The sequence below is a fragment of the Ovis aries genome, chromosome 1 (assembly GCF_016772045.2).
Source record: "Ovis aries strain OAR_USU_Benz2616 breed Rambouillet chromosome 1, ARS-UI_Ramb_v3.0, whole genome shotgun sequence".
Classification (NCBI taxonomy): domain Eukaryota; kingdom Metazoa; phylum Chordata; class Mammalia; order Artiodactyla; family Bovidae; genus Ovis; species Ovis aries.
Genome location: NC_056054.1, coordinates 108,957,956 through 108,975,365, shown reverse-complemented (window position 1 = coordinate 108,975,365; position 17,410 = coordinate 108,957,956). Strand labels below are relative to the sequence as shown.

The 17,410-nt window shown below is 40.3% G+C and overlaps 1 protein-coding gene across 2 annotated transcripts; it reads right to left on the bottom strand.

Annotated features, from left to right (window-relative positions):
• Positions 1 to 13,268: 13,268 nt before the first annotated feature.
• CD1 (protein) lies at positions 13,269 to 16,983 on the bottom strand. 2 transcript variants are annotated; one of them, XM_042246645.2, is made up of 6 exons: positions 16,768 to 16,983; positions 16,054 to 16,320; positions 15,209 to 15,487; positions 14,709 to 14,987; positions 14,179 to 14,272; positions 13,269 to 13,551 (listed from the first exon to the last, which is right to left on the bottom strand). In XM_042246645.2, the coding sequence occupies exons 1-6, from the start codon at positions 16,829 to 16,831 to the stop codon at positions 13,530 to 13,532; spliced, it is 1,005 nt and encodes a 334-aa protein (XP_042102579.1). In that variant the 5' UTR covers positions 16,832 to 16,983; the 3' UTR covers positions 13,269 to 13,529.
• Positions 16,984 to 17,410: the final 427 nt, after the last annotated feature.

Genomic DNA, 17,410 nt, shown 5'->3' with positions numbered 1-17,410 from the left:
AGATTGGCCTTTGGACAGGAGTCTGCTGTCCCCCCAGTTGCTGGCATCTGAAATACAGCAAATTCTTCTTTCCATCAACTGTGCCACTTTCTTGACTTTTGAGTGGTGAGCAAGATGGACTTGACTTTAAGTAACGGTATAAATAACTATGTATGACATTGTTTTTTTATAGTCTATTGCTAAAAACACATGTACAATGCTTGTGTGACAAATGCATATAATAGATAAAATTTATAGTTTCAAAAATGTTTAGCTATGAACATATCTCTGAGTTTCTTCACAATATCTTATCAGTTTCCTCCTAATGTGAATAACTAGGTAAGTATAAAGGAGGCCTAGCACCAAGGAACATGGACTACACCAAAGAAAAAAGGCTGACTCACTCTGGCATTGAAGGATGGATATTTTGATCATTAATGTTTTCAGTTGAAAGTCATGCAATTAAAAAAAGGACAACATGGGAAAATATGTACATATTGAAGTATGAGGAAATCATTTGGGGTTATTCATGGCTTAATTTAACCTTTACTGATCAAAGTGGCCTGTATTGTGACCTTTCAGACAGGCATTGTACATCTGCTTTGGTCGCTGAGGAGAGAAATTCATTTGAGGTAAAAATAGAGAAACTGTGGTTCAGACATACATGGTAATGACAGCTCAAAATAGAGAAACTATGGTTCAGACATACAAGGTAATACTAGATGGTCGTTTTGGATGTGATTTCGGACGTGTTCCTGTATTGCTGAGTTTTCTGATCTGTATTGGACTAGGGGTTGCCACTAGCCATTCTCAAAGCAGTGTCTGCTGGCAGCTGGTAGCTGCTACCCCATGGGTTGAAGGTTTCTTCTTGTAACAATTATGCTTTTAAATAATAAGAGTCTGTAGCAGATGTAAACAGGAAAAAAAGAAAACGTGTGGTGGCCAATAACTCCTACTATGTGTATGCTAATACCACATTAAAAGTTAAAATCTACTTAGGTATACAGACAAGGCTTTGTCTTCCCAAGGTGCTGGCTTCAGACTAGGCCTTAAATTTATTCTCCTGAATTCTTCTGGGAATGAGATCTGTTTTACCTATTAAAGTTAGTTTGAATGGGGTGTGTTGCACCAAAATACTGGACAAAGGGATAGATGCTTAGCTATACCATACTCAGATTCAGGACCTAGAACTTGGGAATATTTCTAACTCAGTGTACATTCCCCGAACTGAGGCAAGATTATGCCCCATTTTAGCAGGAAATACCCTGAGTGGCTGTATTCCCAGTTCCTTGAAAGATTTAAGGAAATTTGAAAGACAAGAGAGAACTGAAACCAAGTCCTCCTACACCTGAGTTTTCTGTTTCTTTTTTCAGGAACTTCTATACCAACATGTTATTTCCTTTCTTGCCCAACACATGTTCTCCTCAACATTGAGAAGCAGCAAAGGAAAGGGGGTATTGAAACTAAGCAGGACCTATGAGACCATCCGGGGCATGAAAATCTATCTATCCCAAAGTCTATCTATCTTTCTTGTCATACTAATTACATTTTTTTTTTCAGCTCCTTGACCCTCTCTCAGTTCCAAAAAGCAGATTCAAACAGTTGCTAATTAGGGAAAAGAGAGAATGCAGAAACAGAGGTCAAATTAAGAAACAATAATACAGACTTAGGGAAGAGTCCTGATTCCTCCTCAAGGAATATACATAACAAAGTCTTTGAATTTTTCTGAAGGAAATAAGGCCCAACCTAGGTCGTCATGGTTGTTGTCGTCATTCAGTCCCTAAGTTGTGTCCTAACTCTTTTCGACCTCATGAACAACAGCACGCCAGGCTTCCCTGTTCTTCATTATCTCCTGGAGTTTGCTCAAATTTATGTTCATTGAGTCAGTGATGCCATCCAACCATCTCGTCATCTGCCACTCTCTTCTCCCTTTGCTTTCTGTCTTTCCTAGCATCAGAGTTTTTCCCAATGAGTCAGTGGCCAAAGTACTGGAGTTTCAGCTTTAGCATCAGTCCTTACAATGAGTCTTCAGGGTTGATTCCCTTTAAGTTCACAGGCTTGAAATCCTTGCCATTTCAGTGACTCTCAAGAGTCTTCTCCAGCACCATAATTTGAAAGCATCAGTTCTTGAGCACTCAACCTTCTTTATGGTCCAACTCTCACATCTGTACATGACTACTGAAAAAACTATCTTTGGCTATATGGACCTTTGTCAGCAAAGGTCTCTGCTTTTAAATATACTGTCTAGGATTGTCATAGTTTTTCTTCCAAGGAGCAAGTGTCTTTTAATTTCATGGCTGAAGCCACCATCTACAGTGATTTTGGAGCCCTCAAAAATAAAATCTGCCACTGGAATTTCTTGGTTTACATACTGCTGAAGCCTAGATTGAAGATTTTGAACATTACCTTGCTAGCATGTGAAATGAGCTCAATTGTTTGATATTTTGAGTATTCTTTGGCATTGTCTTTCTTCTCCATCTAGATGGAGAATGTAACTTCAGGTTGAGCACAAAATTCCTAGAACATCACCCTTGCTGAAATTGTGTATCTCAGATTGGGATTTGAACCCACACTCTGAGACTCGAACCCAGCCAAAACCCATGGTACTTGATTTCATGACCTAATGAAGCTCAGATTCATCACAGAAAGAATTCAGTGAAAGACAAAGTGATAGGTAAGAAGTGGATTTATTCAGATTCTGAAAGGAGCACACTCCACAGAGTGTGGATAATCACAGAGGGCAAGTATAGCTGCAAAATGTGCAATGGTTAATTTTTACAGGCTGGCTAACTTCATATGCTAATGAGTGGGAGGGTTATTCCATCTATTGGGGGGAAGGAGTGGAGATTTCCAGGAATTGGGCAATGGCCCACTCCTTGGTCTTTTGACAGTGCCTTGGAACTGTCATGGCCCCTCTGAGTGTCATTTAGCTTGCTGATTGAGGATCAAGGTCTAGTCTTGTCTGTCACCTTGGTCCCATTTGATTCTAATTGGTTTATGTTGTGTCCTTGGGTGACGTCATTCTTTCAAAAGTTGTGTCCTGCCACTTCCTCTCCTATTACAGTACCTTACCACCAACCAATCCGAAGAGAGTCACAGACCACTCTCCCAATTTTTGCCAATTAAAAGTTTCCCCCAAAACTGTGAGATAGTTTGGGGGTCTTAAGCATGAACCTCCTGTTCCTGTTGCTTGGCCATGCATAAATCTTTCTCTTCTCCGTACTCTGACATTTCCGTTTCTTTGGCCTCTGTGTGCATCAGGCATGGATTTGTGTTTTGTAACAATGCTGGTAAATGACTTCTTTTCAGTAGCTCTTGATCTTTTGATCTACAGACCTTGGCACAGAGTTCCTAAAACCTTGGAATTTCCTAAGTGTTGAAAGCAATCAAGATACCTTTTTCTAGTTATTGAAATTTTAGAAAGCCCTATATAACCTAAAAATGGGCACTGATTGTCAGTGAACACAATTATGTGATTGACAGGTTGGAACTTTCGGTATTTCCCTTGACATCCAGGGAGAGAATAGAGACTAAAGTTAAATTGAACCTATAGTCAATGATTTGATCAATTTGCCTCTGTAATGAAACCTCCATAGAAACCCAAAAGGATGGTTTATAGACAGCTTTTGATATGGTGAACACATTGAGATACAGGAGCATAGCATACTTAGATGGAGAAGGCAATGGCACCCCACTCCAGTACTCTTGCTGGAAAATCCCATGGGCGAAAGAGCCTGGTAGGCTGCAGTCCACGGGTTCACGAAGAGTCGGACATGACTGAGTGACTTCACTTTCACTTTTCACTTTCATGCATTGGAGAAGGAGATGGCAACCCACTCCAGTGTTCTTGCCTGGAGAATCCCAGGGACGGGGGAGCCTGGTGGGCTGCCATCTATGGGGTCACACAGAGTCAGACACGACTGAAGCGACTTAGCAGCAGCAGCAGCAGCATACTTAGGGTGGTATGGAAGAATCAACACCTTACCACATGTCTTACCTGATCCATCTGGCTGTTACTATCCTTTTATAATAGGAGACCTAATAAGTACCTGTTTCTCTCAGTTTTATGAGCTACTCTAGAAATGTAATCAAATCTAAGAAGAAGGTCAAAGCTTTGGGTTTTCTAGTAGTCATGTATGGATTTGAGAGTTGGACTATAAAGAAAGCTGAGGGTCGAAGAATTGATGCTTTTGAATTGTGGTGCTGGAGAAGACTCTTGAGAGTCCCTTGGACTGCAAGGAGATCCAACCAGTCCATCCTAAAGGAAATCAGTCCTGAATATTCATTGGAAGGACTGATGTTGAAGCTGAAGCTCCAATATTTTGGCTACCTGATGTGGAGAACTGGCTCATTTGAAAAGAGCCTGATGCTGGGCAAGATTGAAGATGGGAGGAGAAGGGCTGACAGAGGACTCAATGGACATAAGTTTGAGTAAGGTCCAGGAGTTGGTGATGGACAGGGAGGCCTGGCGTACTGCAGTCCATGGGGTTGCAAAGAGTCAAACATGACTGAGAGACTGAACTGAATTGAACTGAAGAAGAAGGTCATAGGAACTTCCAGTCTATTGTGACTGATAAGTTTGATTGCCCCCACCACAAAACTTGTAGGTCTTGAAACTGAGTGGGATTCTACTGGAATCACGGGCATGAAGGCCTTTCTGCTCCCCCATTTTCCTGAAGGCAAGATTCCCGCCATTATGACTTTCCCTGAGATCCAAAGCGTGGATTTGAACAGTTGCTAATCAGGGGAGGGGCAGCCAAGAAATCACTGGATACAAGATTAAAGAGACCAGAGAAGCTCATCAAGATCCTTGTTCAGTCATGCACTCCTTTTCTACTCTTTGCAACCCCATCTGTTGCAGCCTACAACAACATAGACCAGATATGTCTGCAACATAGACCAGAACCTGCCCCATGACTCGAGGGTGCGGCAAACTGTGCCTTGATTGTCCTAGTAAGCATGCCAAAGGGACATTCTTAGGGCAGGGCATGCTCTCTGCTCCACTTCACTGCCTACCCCTGTGTCCATACCCATGGAAACAAAGCAAGATATTCCTGATCAACAGCAGAGCCTTGGCTAATCAAACTCCCCAGTATAGCTATTCCCTAATGATCTCATGTGACTTTTGCCAATAGGAGCCATTTTGTCTTCCTGCCATGGAGAGCAGGAAGGCCCCCTGACTCCCTGCTTGCCAAATTATATGTGTCTGTCTTTTCATTACATGCTCGCCCTCATTTCAGGTCTTTCTCACCCGCTGTGCTGGACACATCACCCATGGACTACAGCATGTCAGGTTTTCCTGAACTTCACTGTCTCCCAGAGTTTGCTCAAACTCATGTCCATTCAGTCAGTGATGTCATTCAACCATTTCATGCTCTGTCTTTCCCCTCTTCTCAAGTCTTAAACCTTTCCTAGCATCAGCGTTTTTTCTATTGAATCAGCTCTTCGCATTAGATGGCCACAGTATTGGAGCTTCAGGGTCAGCATCCTTTGAATATTCAGGGTTGATTTCCTTTAGGATTGATTGGTTTGATCTCCCTGACGTCCAAGAGACTCTCAGGAGTCTTTGCCAACACCATAGTTCAAAAGCATCAATTCTTCAGCACTCAGCCCTCTTTATGGTCCAGCTCTCATATCCATACATGACTACTGGAAAAACCATAGCCTTGACTATACAGATCTTTGTCAGCAAAGTAATGTCTCTGCTTTTTAATATGCTGTTTAGGTTTTTCACAGCTTTTCTTCAAAGGATCAAGCATCTTTTAATTTCATGGATGCAACAATCCTCCACCAAGAAAATAAAGTCTGTCACTGTTTCCATTGTTTCCCCATCTATTTGCTATGAAGTGATGGGATTGGATGCCATGATCTTTGTTTTTTGAATGTAGAGTTTTAAACCAGCTTTCTCACTCTCCCCTTTCACTTTCATCAAGTTCCTTTTTGCTTTCTGCCATTAGTGTGGTGTCATCTGCATAACTGAGGTTATTGATATTTCTTCTGGCAATCTTGATTACAGCTTGAACTTCATTCAGCCTGGCATTTCACATGAAGTACTCTGCATACAAGTTAAATAAGCAGGGTGACAATATACAGCCTTGATGTACTCCTTCCCCAATTTGGAACCAGTCCATTTTTCATGTCCAGTTATAACTGTTGTTTCTTGACCTACATACAGGTTTCTCAGGAGGCAGGTACGGTGATCTGGTATCACCATCTCTTGAAAAATTTTCCACAGTTTATTGTGATCCACACAAAGGCTTTAGCATAGTCAATGAAGCAGAAGTAGATATTCTTCTGGAATTCTCTTGTTTTTTTTCTATGATTCAACGTGTTCACAATTTGATCTGTGATCCTCTGCATTTTCTAAATCTAGTTTGTACACCTGAAAATTCTCAGTTCATGTACTTTTGGAGCTTAGCTTGAAGGATTTTTACTATTACCTTGCTAGTATGTGAAATGAGTGCAATTTTGCAGTAGTTTGAACATTCTTTGACATTGCCTTTCATTGGTATTGGAATGAAAAATGACCTTTTCCAGCCTTGTGGCCACTGCTGAATTTTCCAAATTTGCTGGCATATTGAATGCAGCCCTTTCACAGCATCATCTTTTAGAATTTGAAATAGCTCAGCTGGAATTCCATTACCTCCACTGGTTTTGTTCATAGTGATGCTTCCTAAGGTCCAGTTGATTTCACACTCCAGGATGTCTGGCTCTAGGTGAGTGATCACACCTTCATGATTATCCGGGTCATTAAGCTATTTTTTGTGTAGTTCTTCTGTGTATTCTTGCCACCTCTTCTGAATATCTTCTGCTTCTCCTAGATCCTTACTGCTTCTGCCCTTTATTTTGCCCGTCTTTGCATGAAATGGTCCTTTGAAATCTCTAATTTTCTTGAAGAGTTCACTAGTCTTTCTTATTCTATTGCTTTTCTTTATTTCTTTGCATTGTTCACTTAGGAAAGCTTTCTCATCTCTCCTTGCCATCTTTGGAACTCTGCCTTCAGATGGATATGTCTTTAGAAAGCTGAAAACATGAAACATGAGAAGAAATTAAGAGAGTGTAAATCATGCTCACACCTTAATCTTCCCAAAGACTCCACTTTTGACCCACTATTATAAAATCGTCATCAAAGTCTCTGAGTTGAGACACACAGATTCTGAAGACAGAAGCCCAATGTGTCTCCCTTTGCCTTGCCTATTCACCCAAAGCTCTGTCTTTGAGATTTCTTCACCAGTGTTCTGAGAGGCTGAGCTTTCAGTAACAGTCTGAACACTTAACCTGGGGAATCTGATGTTATCTTCAGATATATGGTGTTGGAAATGGGCTGAGTTATAAGATGCCCAGCTGGCCAAAACTGTTGTTTATTAGATGTATGAAAAACCCCCTACCTCACACACTGGATCTGGGTGCTCAAAATCCTTGTATCACAATGGAATAAATGCAAAGAGAATAGAAAGAAGGACATGATAAAGAAAATGATATGATCACAGAAAAAAAGTTAAAACTTAGTTTTTGAAAAATTTATAAAATTGATAATCTGACAATATCAGAAAGAGAACAGAGAGAGAACACCAATTTCTAAGATCTGTTTTTTTTTTAAAAAAACAGGGATATATGTAGTTATGAACCCCATAAACATTAACATGATTTAACAAAAAGAAGGTATTATGCACAAATGAGTGGTAATTTGGAAATCTGAAAAACTGGATAAATTTTGTTAAATCAAACTTGAAAAGGGCTATTTTTAGTTTTAAAAACTGTTAAATTTAAAACTCCCTCCTCAAAAATAAGAAAATAAAAAATTCCAACATAAACCTTCACTGCTTAATTTTACCAAGTATTTATTTTAAAAATAGATATAGCACAGAAGCTTTCTCTGAGAATAAAAAGATAAGAAAGATTTCTTGATTTGTTTTATGAGGCAAAAATCTCTCAATACCAATACTTGACAAAGAAATTTCAAGAACAGAAAAACATTATAAATAAGAAATTGGATCCACATAATACATTATAAGTAAGTTACATAAACAAAATTTTGTTTTACCTTTTGAGAATTTATGTGTGACTCAAAACATTAAAAATAGAAAAGATATAAAACATTTTGTCATCTCAAGAAATTCAGAATAAGCTCTTAATGAATTCAATAGTCATCCATAATAAAAATGATAATAAAAAATTTAATAACTTTGAAAGAAAGTGTTCTTAATCTGAAAAAAAATCATCCATGATATACTCAGAGCAATTACCATACCTAATATTGTTGTTTTTCAGTTACTCTGTTGTGTCTGACTCTTTGCGACTGCATGGACTGAAGCACTCCAGGCTTCCCTGTCCTTGACGATTTCCAGGAGTTTGCTCAAACTCATGTCCATTGAATCAGTGATGACATTCAACAATCTCATCTTCTGTCATCTTCTTCTCCTCTTGCCCTCAATCTTTCCCCAACATCAGGGTCTTTTCCAAAGAGTTGGCTCTTTACATCAGGTGGCCACAGTATTGAACTTCAGCTTCAGCATCAGTCCTTCCAATGAATTTTAGGGTTGATACCTAATATTAATTGTTGGAATATTCTTATCCAGTAAAAGCAAAAAGATTGGAATGTCATCTGTCAATTCTCTACACTAATTTAGAGTCAATGCCATTGGATAAGAAAATGCAATAAAAGGCAGCAAGAGGACTGAAAAATTGAGAATTTTCATATTTAGAGATATTACGAAAGTATGAATAGAAAATCCAAAAGGATTTACAGATAAAATATTATATTTAAAAAGTTAATTTAACATGCATACTGGAAGCAAGGACAAAATATTTTAACATATTTCTATATATTAGCAAAAATCAAACTAACACATTCACATGCACAAAAACTCTTATATAAAGAAAGAGTTGAAGAGCTCTTGTATTGTGAGACTTAAGATTTATATTTGAAAATCTTTCATCTACAGGTCATAATTAAAGTCATAAGTAAATTAACATTTTCCAAAGTAAGGAAACTTAGGGAAAACAACACAAGGCCAAAAACCACCTTTAAGAGACGATGACTTGATGGAAGGAGGAGAAATAAGAGGAGTGAAGAAAACAGAGAAAAGCTATAAAAAAGATATGAAAAAGCTGTTACATCAGAAAGCAAAATAATATCAGAATTTCTAAGCAAGTAAAAATTCTAGCTCAGTTTTTAAAAGAAGAAATGTTCTGCTCATATAACTTAAATATCCAGAGGCAGGTCAGTCTCCAGACCTTCTCTTTGGCTCTGTCTATCTTGTTCTATTTCTGAACTTCATTACTGGTCCAGCTTTAATTACACAACAAAATTCAACAGCAACTTTGAGCTTAGAATGAATTATATCATCCAGATGAAGAGTCTTTTTTCAACCACTGAATATAAACTATAGACTTCAGTTAGGTTAGAGCACCAATTATTAGAACTAAGTGATGAGAAGGGAGGTGAAATGCTGTATATTATCTTAGGCCTTAGCCCTTATCTGGTGTCTGTTTACTATCCAGGGACATTTGGAAAAGTTTGAAGATCTATTTGGTTATTATAATTTGGGGAGAAATTACTGGCATCTATAGGCCAGTTCAGTTCAGTTCAGTCATGCAGTCCTGTCCGACTCTGTGACCCCATGGACTGCAGCATGCCAGGCCTCCCTGTCCATCACCAACTCCCAGAGTCCACTCAAACCCATGTCCATCAAGTCAGTGATGCCATCCAACCATCTCAACCTCTGTCATCCCCATCTCCTCTTGCCTTCAATCTTTCCCAGCATCAGGGTATTTTCCAATGAGTCAGTTCACCTCAGGTGGCCAAAGTATTGGAGTTTCAGCTTCAACATCAGTCCTTCCAATGCTGCAAAACTCTTACAAGTGCACTGAACAAATTTCCATAACAAAGAATTATTTCGCCCAAAGTGTTAGTAGTCCAGGGCTTGAAAAATCTTTAGACAGGATGTTCTTAAAATTAAATGTGCATTCAAATAACCTAAAAGGCTTATGAAAACACAGCATTATAGTTCCCATTCCAGGATTTTTTTTTTCAATAAGTTTAGACTTGAGCTTGAAAATTTCTTCTTCTAACAAGCTCACAAGTACTACTGCTACTGCTGTTTCATAATCCACACCCCTAAGAAACACAGACTAATCAGGGTCCTGGCCTTAGCTGAGGGTGCAGTGAAGCGTAGAACAGCATGCCTACCCTGTAAGATGAGGTGGTGTTTAATGCAAGCTGGAGAAATAACCAGATGTATTAATGGATCAGAGGGGAAAAAATATGTCAATTGAAAAGTCATTTCCTACCCTGCCCAAATCTTGACATCTGTATTGTCCTAGCATGATGGGGTAGCAGAACTGTTTCCAGTAACCCTGGCTGCTCCAAAACTTCCACTTGCTCTAACCTCCCTTCCTAAATCCTACAAAAAAAAATGTACTCAGAATCTCTTTTCTCCTTTCCTGTTGTATTTATTAAATAAGCATAGATTTTTAAAGTGAAGTTTCTAGAAATTTGTAAAATAAGCAAAAGGATGAACAAACATAAGTGGAAGTTAAAAATATGACTCACTATCAAAGGTATCACAGATATCAAAGATAGCACAAGATATCAAAGTCCCTGAGAGGAATAAAAAACTCTTGACTCTTTCCTTAAATATTTAACAACCATCTGCACCATTACCCCCTCACCTATTTCAATTCACATTGAGAAATATGATCCTTTTCTGACAAATAAATCTTTACATAGTTTACATGCAAACTACACTTACTGTATGGGCACAACTGATTTTCTCCAGAGAAGTTCAGAGCAGAAATAAGAAAAGCATGTTATTCTTGGCTATGTGGAAATATTTTAGTAAGAGGAAAATATAGAATATCAACTAAAGAGGGGGGAGGAAAAAAGAAAGAAAGGTGATTTGGGGGAAAGGGATTTGAGACAATCAACTCAGATTATGTTACTAAATAAACACATAGGCAAGTTAAAGATCTTGCCTAGAACCCACCTAGAATATGCCCCTCTCTAAAGTAACGTATAAGTAGAAGGAAAAGAATAACAAAAATAACTGCAGTGCTGTGGATTCAGAATACTGTGGACCTGAGCGTGACATCAGTCAAAGGAGGGCTATTTCCACTGTACCATTAAGGAAGGCTTCCTGGAGAAAGAAGCTTCTTTGCTGACCCTCATGATTAGAAAATCAGCCAGGCAGACACAGAGAAATTATGTTAAAAATGCTCAGCATCTCTGAAAATATAATTACTTGGCATAGTTATAGTTAGCTCACTTTGACAAATGGTATTACAGCAGAAAGGACATCTATTTTGGGTGTTAGTTCTAAAAGGTCTTGTAGGTCTTCATAGAACCGTGCAACTTCAGCTTCTTCAGCATTACTGGTTGGGGCATAGACTTGGATTACAGTCATATTGAATGGTTTGCCTTGTAGACAAACAGAGATCATTCTGTCATTTTTGAGATTGCATCCAAGTACTGCACTCAGGACTCTTGATGTCAGGATGTTGATCATGATGGCTATTCCATTTCTTCTGAGGGATTCCTGCCCACAGTAGTAGATATAATGATCATCTGAGTTAAATTCACCCATTCCAGTCCACTTTAGTTCACTGATTCTTTGAATGTTGACATTCACTCTTGCCAACCTGACCACTTCCAATTTGCCTTGATTCATAGACCTGACATTCCAGGTTTCTATGCAATATTGCTCTTTACAGCATTGGACCTTGCTTCTATCACCAGTCACATCCACAGCTGGGTATTGTTTTTGCTTTGGCTCCATCTCTTCATTCTTTCTGGAGTTATTTCTCCACTGATCTCCAGTAGCATGTTGGGCACCTACTGACCTGGGGAGTTCCTCTTTTAGTATCCTATCATTTTGCCTTTTCATACTGTTCACGGGGTCCTCAAGGAAAGAATACTGAAGTGGTTTTCCATTGCCTTCCCCAGTGGACCACATTCTATCAGACCTCTCCACCCAGACCCGCCCATCTTGGGTTGCCCTACGGGCATGGCTTAGTTTCATTGAGTTAGACAAGGCTGTGGTCCCAGTGTGATTAGATTGACTAGTTTTCTGTGAGTATGGCTTCAGTGTGTCTGCCCTCTGATGCCCTCTTGCAACACCTATCATCTTACTTGGTTTTCTCTTACCTTGGGCGTGGGGTATCAGTTGTGTGGATCACAATAAACTGTGGAAAATTCTGAAAGGGATGGGAATACCAGACCACCTGACTTACCTCTTAAGAAATCTGTATACAGGTCAGGAAGCAACAGTTAGAACTGGACAAGGAACAACAGACTGGTTCCAAATAGGAAAAGGAGTATGTCAAGGCTGTATATTGTCACCCTGCTCATTTAACTTATATGCAGAGTACATCATGAGAAACGCTGGACTGAAAGAAACACAAGCTGGAATCAAGATTGCCAGGAGAAATATCAATAACCTCAGATCTGCAAATGACACCACCCTTATGGCAGAAAGTGAAGAGGAACTCAAAAACCTCTTGATGAAAGTAAAAGTGGAGAGTGAAAAAGTTGGCTTAAATCTCAACATTCAGAAAACGAAAATCATGGCATCCGGTCCCATCACTTCATGGGAAATAGATTGGGAAACAGTGGAAACAGTGTCAGACTTTATTTTTTGGGGCTCCAAAATTACTGCTGATGGTGATTGCAGCCATGAAATTAAAAGATGCTTACTCCTTGGAAGAAAAGTTATGACCAACCTAGATAGCATATTCAAAAGCAGAGATATTACTTTGCCAACAAAGGTCTGTCTAGTCAAGGCTATGATTTTTCCCGTGGTCATGTATGGATGTGAGAGTTGGACTGTGAAGAAGGCTGAGCACCGAAGAATGGATGCTTTTGAACTGTGGTGCTGGAGAAGACTCTTGAGAGTCCCTTGGACTGCAAGGAGATCCAACCAGTCCATTCTGAAGGAGATCAACCCTGGGATTTCTTTGGAAGGAATGATGCTGAAGCTGAAACTCCAGTACTTTGGCCACCTGATGCGAAGAGTAGACTCATTGGAAAAGACTCTGATACTGGGAGGGATTGGGGGCAGGAGGAGAAGGGGATGACAGAGGATGAGATGGCTGGATGGCATCACTGACTTGATGGACGTGAGTTTGAGGGAACTCCGGGAGTTGGTGATGGACAGGGAGGCCTGGCATGCTGCGATTCATGGGGTTGCAAAGACTCAGACATGACTGAGTGACTGAACTGAACTGATTACAGCAGAAACAGAAAAAAAAAAAAATTCAAATAAGAAGCCAAAGAGATGTCACCATAAAAGTTGTGTACATCATTTCATTTATTACAAGGTACATTCTTTCCCGCATCCCACATCCAAGAAATCTGAGCAGATCCTAATATTAGTATTGTCTTATAATATATGAACACCTTTAATTCTGTTTCTGATCTTGCAATCTACAGGAACTTGATTTGATCAGATGATTATTTGATGAAATATGATGAAATTGGCTACTGGGCTGACCGCTTGAGTTTCTGGGTTCGTGGGTACTTATTCCAAATGGAAAAGGAGACAGTGATGGGCTCACAAGATAGTCAGATATGACCTGTTAAGAGCACAAGCAAAAAAATCACTCTGCATAAGGGATATTTCATACCATGTTCATAGCCAGCACTATTCACAAGAGCCAAAAGGTGGAATCAAACCATCTGTCCATAGGCAAATTAATTTATAATCTAAAATGTATTACACAATCTTAAGAAGGAAATAAATTCTAATATGTGCCACCACATGAATGAATTATGAGGACATAATGCTAATTAAAATAAGCCAGTCCCCCAAAATTACACTGATGATTCCACTTTTAGGAGGTTCAATATTCATACAGAGATTAATATAGAGAGAAACTAGAATGGTGGTAGCTAGGGCATCAGAAGTGTAGTTTAACTGGCATAGACTTTAAGTTTTTCAAGATGAAAAGAGTTCTAGGTTTTGGTTGCACAAAGTATTAAGGTACTTAATTCTACTAAACTGTACATTTAGAAATGACTAGTGTGGTAAATTTTATGTCATGCATATTTTCCCAAATTAAAAAAAATACATTTACACAAAGATGGGAGTTGGAAAGAAATGGGAAAGGGTCTGGTGGAAATATTGAAGCTAAAGTGATAGATAAAATGGAGGGAAAGAGTGAGAGGATGGACAGAAAAATAAAACTGAATGAAAAACTCACCAGCGCCTCCAAAACCATAATGCAAGACAGATCAAAAGGATGAGGGAGGACACTATTATTGCCACAAATATCAGGCCAGTGGAGGTGGGGTGTCCTGGCAATTGAGAGAGGATATTGGGATATCTTCAAACCCATCCTCTGTTTCTCTTGGCCTTCTTGCCCACTTGAGTCTCAGCACCTCCACTACCCGCTTCTGACACATGGGCATCTCTGGTTCCCTCTCTCATATTCCTGGAAGGCTTATACTCACAGCCACATTTTGTCTCTCTCTCATCCCATCTCACCTAGTCTACATTCTTCTTTCTTACCTATTCTATACCTTAGATTAGCTAATTTCATTCCTCTCACACTGTTGTCCCAGAAATAAATTTCAACCTGACTCTCCATCTCTGTCTCAATGTCTCTCTCTATTTTCTCCCCCACTCTCTTCCTCCCTCTCTCATTCATTAAATCCCTCACCTTATTCAGGCCTTCCCTCTGTACTTAAATCACCTCTTCCCATCCCCAGCGGGGCCCCAGTTCCTTCTCACCCCAGTACAGGACGATGTCCTGGTCTCCTAGACTGCTGTGCTTCACTCGGCAACTCAGACCAGCCGCCTCTCCAGCTGCCACATCTAGGGTTGCTCGCAGATGCCAAGTCCAATTTGCATTGGGCATGATGTCCCCTTGCTGAGTGCCAGGCTCTTCCTGCTCACCCCTCATCCACATCACCCACACAGGTTTTGGGTAGAATCCTGAGACATGGCACACCAGCAGTAGGCGGCCAGGCCCAGGAGTGGGGCCGCTGGACAGCCAGGCCTCAGGCTTCACTGGAGTAAGAGGGAGCAGTAAGAATGTCAGATTATGACTCTAATCCAGAACATAGAGACTCGGAAACTCACAAGTTTGGATAGTGACCTCTTCCACTTCTTTGGAAACCAAATAATTTAATAATTAAAATATCCTCCTTTTAGGTATCTCCTACTTTTGAATTTAAAGAAGATGATGAAAGGTGAAACAGAAAAGTCTTGGGGGAGAGAACAGGACTAACCTTGCCTCTGCAGTTCTGCTTTGCCTGCATCAAGGACACTCAGGAAATATCGAGGGCAGGTTTCTAAGAGGAGCTTAGCTATAGTATCACAGATAGCATGGTACTGAATGATGAGTTCATAGAAACGCTGGGCCATGCTGCCGCCCTCTGGGACAGGTGCACATGAATCATTCTTGATGCTCACGAAATCCAATCCTCCAAAAGCTCCCTTCAAGAAGCTTTCTACGGCCTTCCCAGGATGCAGCTCACAACCTGCTATGCCCTGGATCACAAAGGGGTCTGGATAGAAAGAAAACAGAGACAAAGTTATTTTTTAAAGCACACAAGAAAAAAAGAGATGGGGAAAGGACATGGGACTTTGGGTTTTGTTGGAAAGGTCTGAGATGCAAAATGACTTAAAAAAAATGCCATATTCAGAGACTTTTCAGAAAAAAAAGGAACATTTGAGAGAGTTATACATGTTGTAAATGGTGGAGACGTGCTCTTATAAGGAATAGGGTGGTCAAGAGGGGAGTCAGAAGTACATCATTCCAGCCTGAAGGGGAGAATTACACTGAGAGAAGGGATTAGGCATAAGGTACTTGGGGAGACAGATTGGAGGGATTCATGCACTCAGGAACAGTGTAGGTAAAGTGAGGACTTGTTGCTTGGGATTTGAGAAAAACAAATTATGTACAAACAAACCAGAAGATGTTCACAAAGGAGGAATTTCATCTATGGCACAAGAGTTCAAAGAACAGGAAAAATCTGGGATACCAGGTGGAGGTATGGAGTAAGGGTTGGAGACTACTCTAGAGAGGTATATACATGCAGAGGGCATCCCCAGTTTAGAGGATTGTACTCACATTCCAGCTGGAATTCACTGACATGGTCCTGCACTTCTAGAGTAAATCCAATGAGGTAGACTCTAAATAGTTCCTCCAGCTCAGTCACCTCCTCATCACTGAAGTTGCCCTTAGACCAGGGCTTCAGGAAGATGGTAGTGCCTGGGTCACTGTCCCAGCCATAAAGCTGCAAATTGTCCAACCAGCCTGAGCCTTGATTTTGAGCCCAAGTGCTGTTGGCAAATGTCGAAATCTGGATGACATGGAAGGAGGTTGGCCCCTGGAATACTGTGGTGGTGGAAGGATAAGAAAAGTGAGGCAAAAGAGAATTAGGATAGAATGAAAAAGAACCCAGAGTATGAACAATATAGAGCCTGAAACAGTTCCCTGCCCCAAGGCTTCTGGCTCTATTCCCAACCTCCAAAATACAGAATAGAGCTGGAGATAGAGAGCCCAGACCCTTAGTGGTAGGTGCAGCATCTTTTTATCCAGAAGCCCTGCACCTCGTGCTGGAAACAGCCAGGGTTACTCTTACCATCCTCATTGTCACCACCTGGCACAATAACTGCTAGCAATAGAAGTGGCAGAAGCAGCATCTCAATGGGAAGTAGAGCTTCTGACTCTCAGAATTGGTATTTGATCTCTAATTTCAGCAAACCTTTTTCTCAGTACTTTATAGTGACTTCCTCTCTCCCTCAACTGACAAATCTCTTCTGCACATACATTGTTCATTACCGAAAAACTGTGCTTCCCACGGCTCTGGGTTTTTACTCGGTCTCTCATTTCTTCTCCAGCTCATGACTTGTAGATTTTGTTTTAATGTCTCTTGTCCAAATGATCTCCTTGATCTCAGTTTCCTTCATATTTATTACCTTGGAAAAGTTACCATGCAATGTTGAAAGGTTATTTCACCTCCCTTATCCTTTATTTTCACATCTGTTAAACAGAAAAATAATATTAAACAACTGACCAGCCTCCATTCTGGTTTTTTTAAATATTTTTTATTTATGGCTGTGCTGAGTTTTCTTTGCTACATGCAGGCTTTCTCCACTTGTGGTGAGTGGAGTCTACTCTCTAGTTGCAGTACACAGGTTTCTCATTGCTGTGGCTTCTCCTGTTGCTGAGCGCAGGCTCTTTGGCTTGCGGGCTTCAGTAGTTATGCATCAGAGGCTCTAGATCATGAGCTCAGTAATTGTGGCATATGTGCTTAGTTGCTCCAGAACATGTGGGATCTTCCCAGATCAGGGATGGAACCTGTGTCCCCTGCATTGGCAGGCAGATTCTTAACCACTGGACCACCCAGGGAAATCCCCAGTCTTTTTAAATCTAGAATTCCTTTGGTTTATCCACCCAACCTGAACTTTGTGTCCATGACCAC

Excerpts from the sequence above, each read along its gene's own strand:
- CD1 (XM_042246645.2), bottom strand. The coding sequence starts at position 16,831 with ATGAGCTGGAGAAGAAATGAGAGACCGAGTAAAAACCCAGAGCCGTGG. Across the intron at positions 15,488-16,053 it reads CAGTGAATTCCAGCTGGAAT|ACCCCTTTGTGATCCAGGGC; the intron begins GTGAGTACAATC and ends CTTTCTATCCAG. Across the intron at positions 13,552-14,178 it reads TTATGGTTTTGGAGGCGCTG|GTCATATCTGACTATCTTGT; the intron begins GTGAGTTTTTCA and ends TGCTCTTAACAG.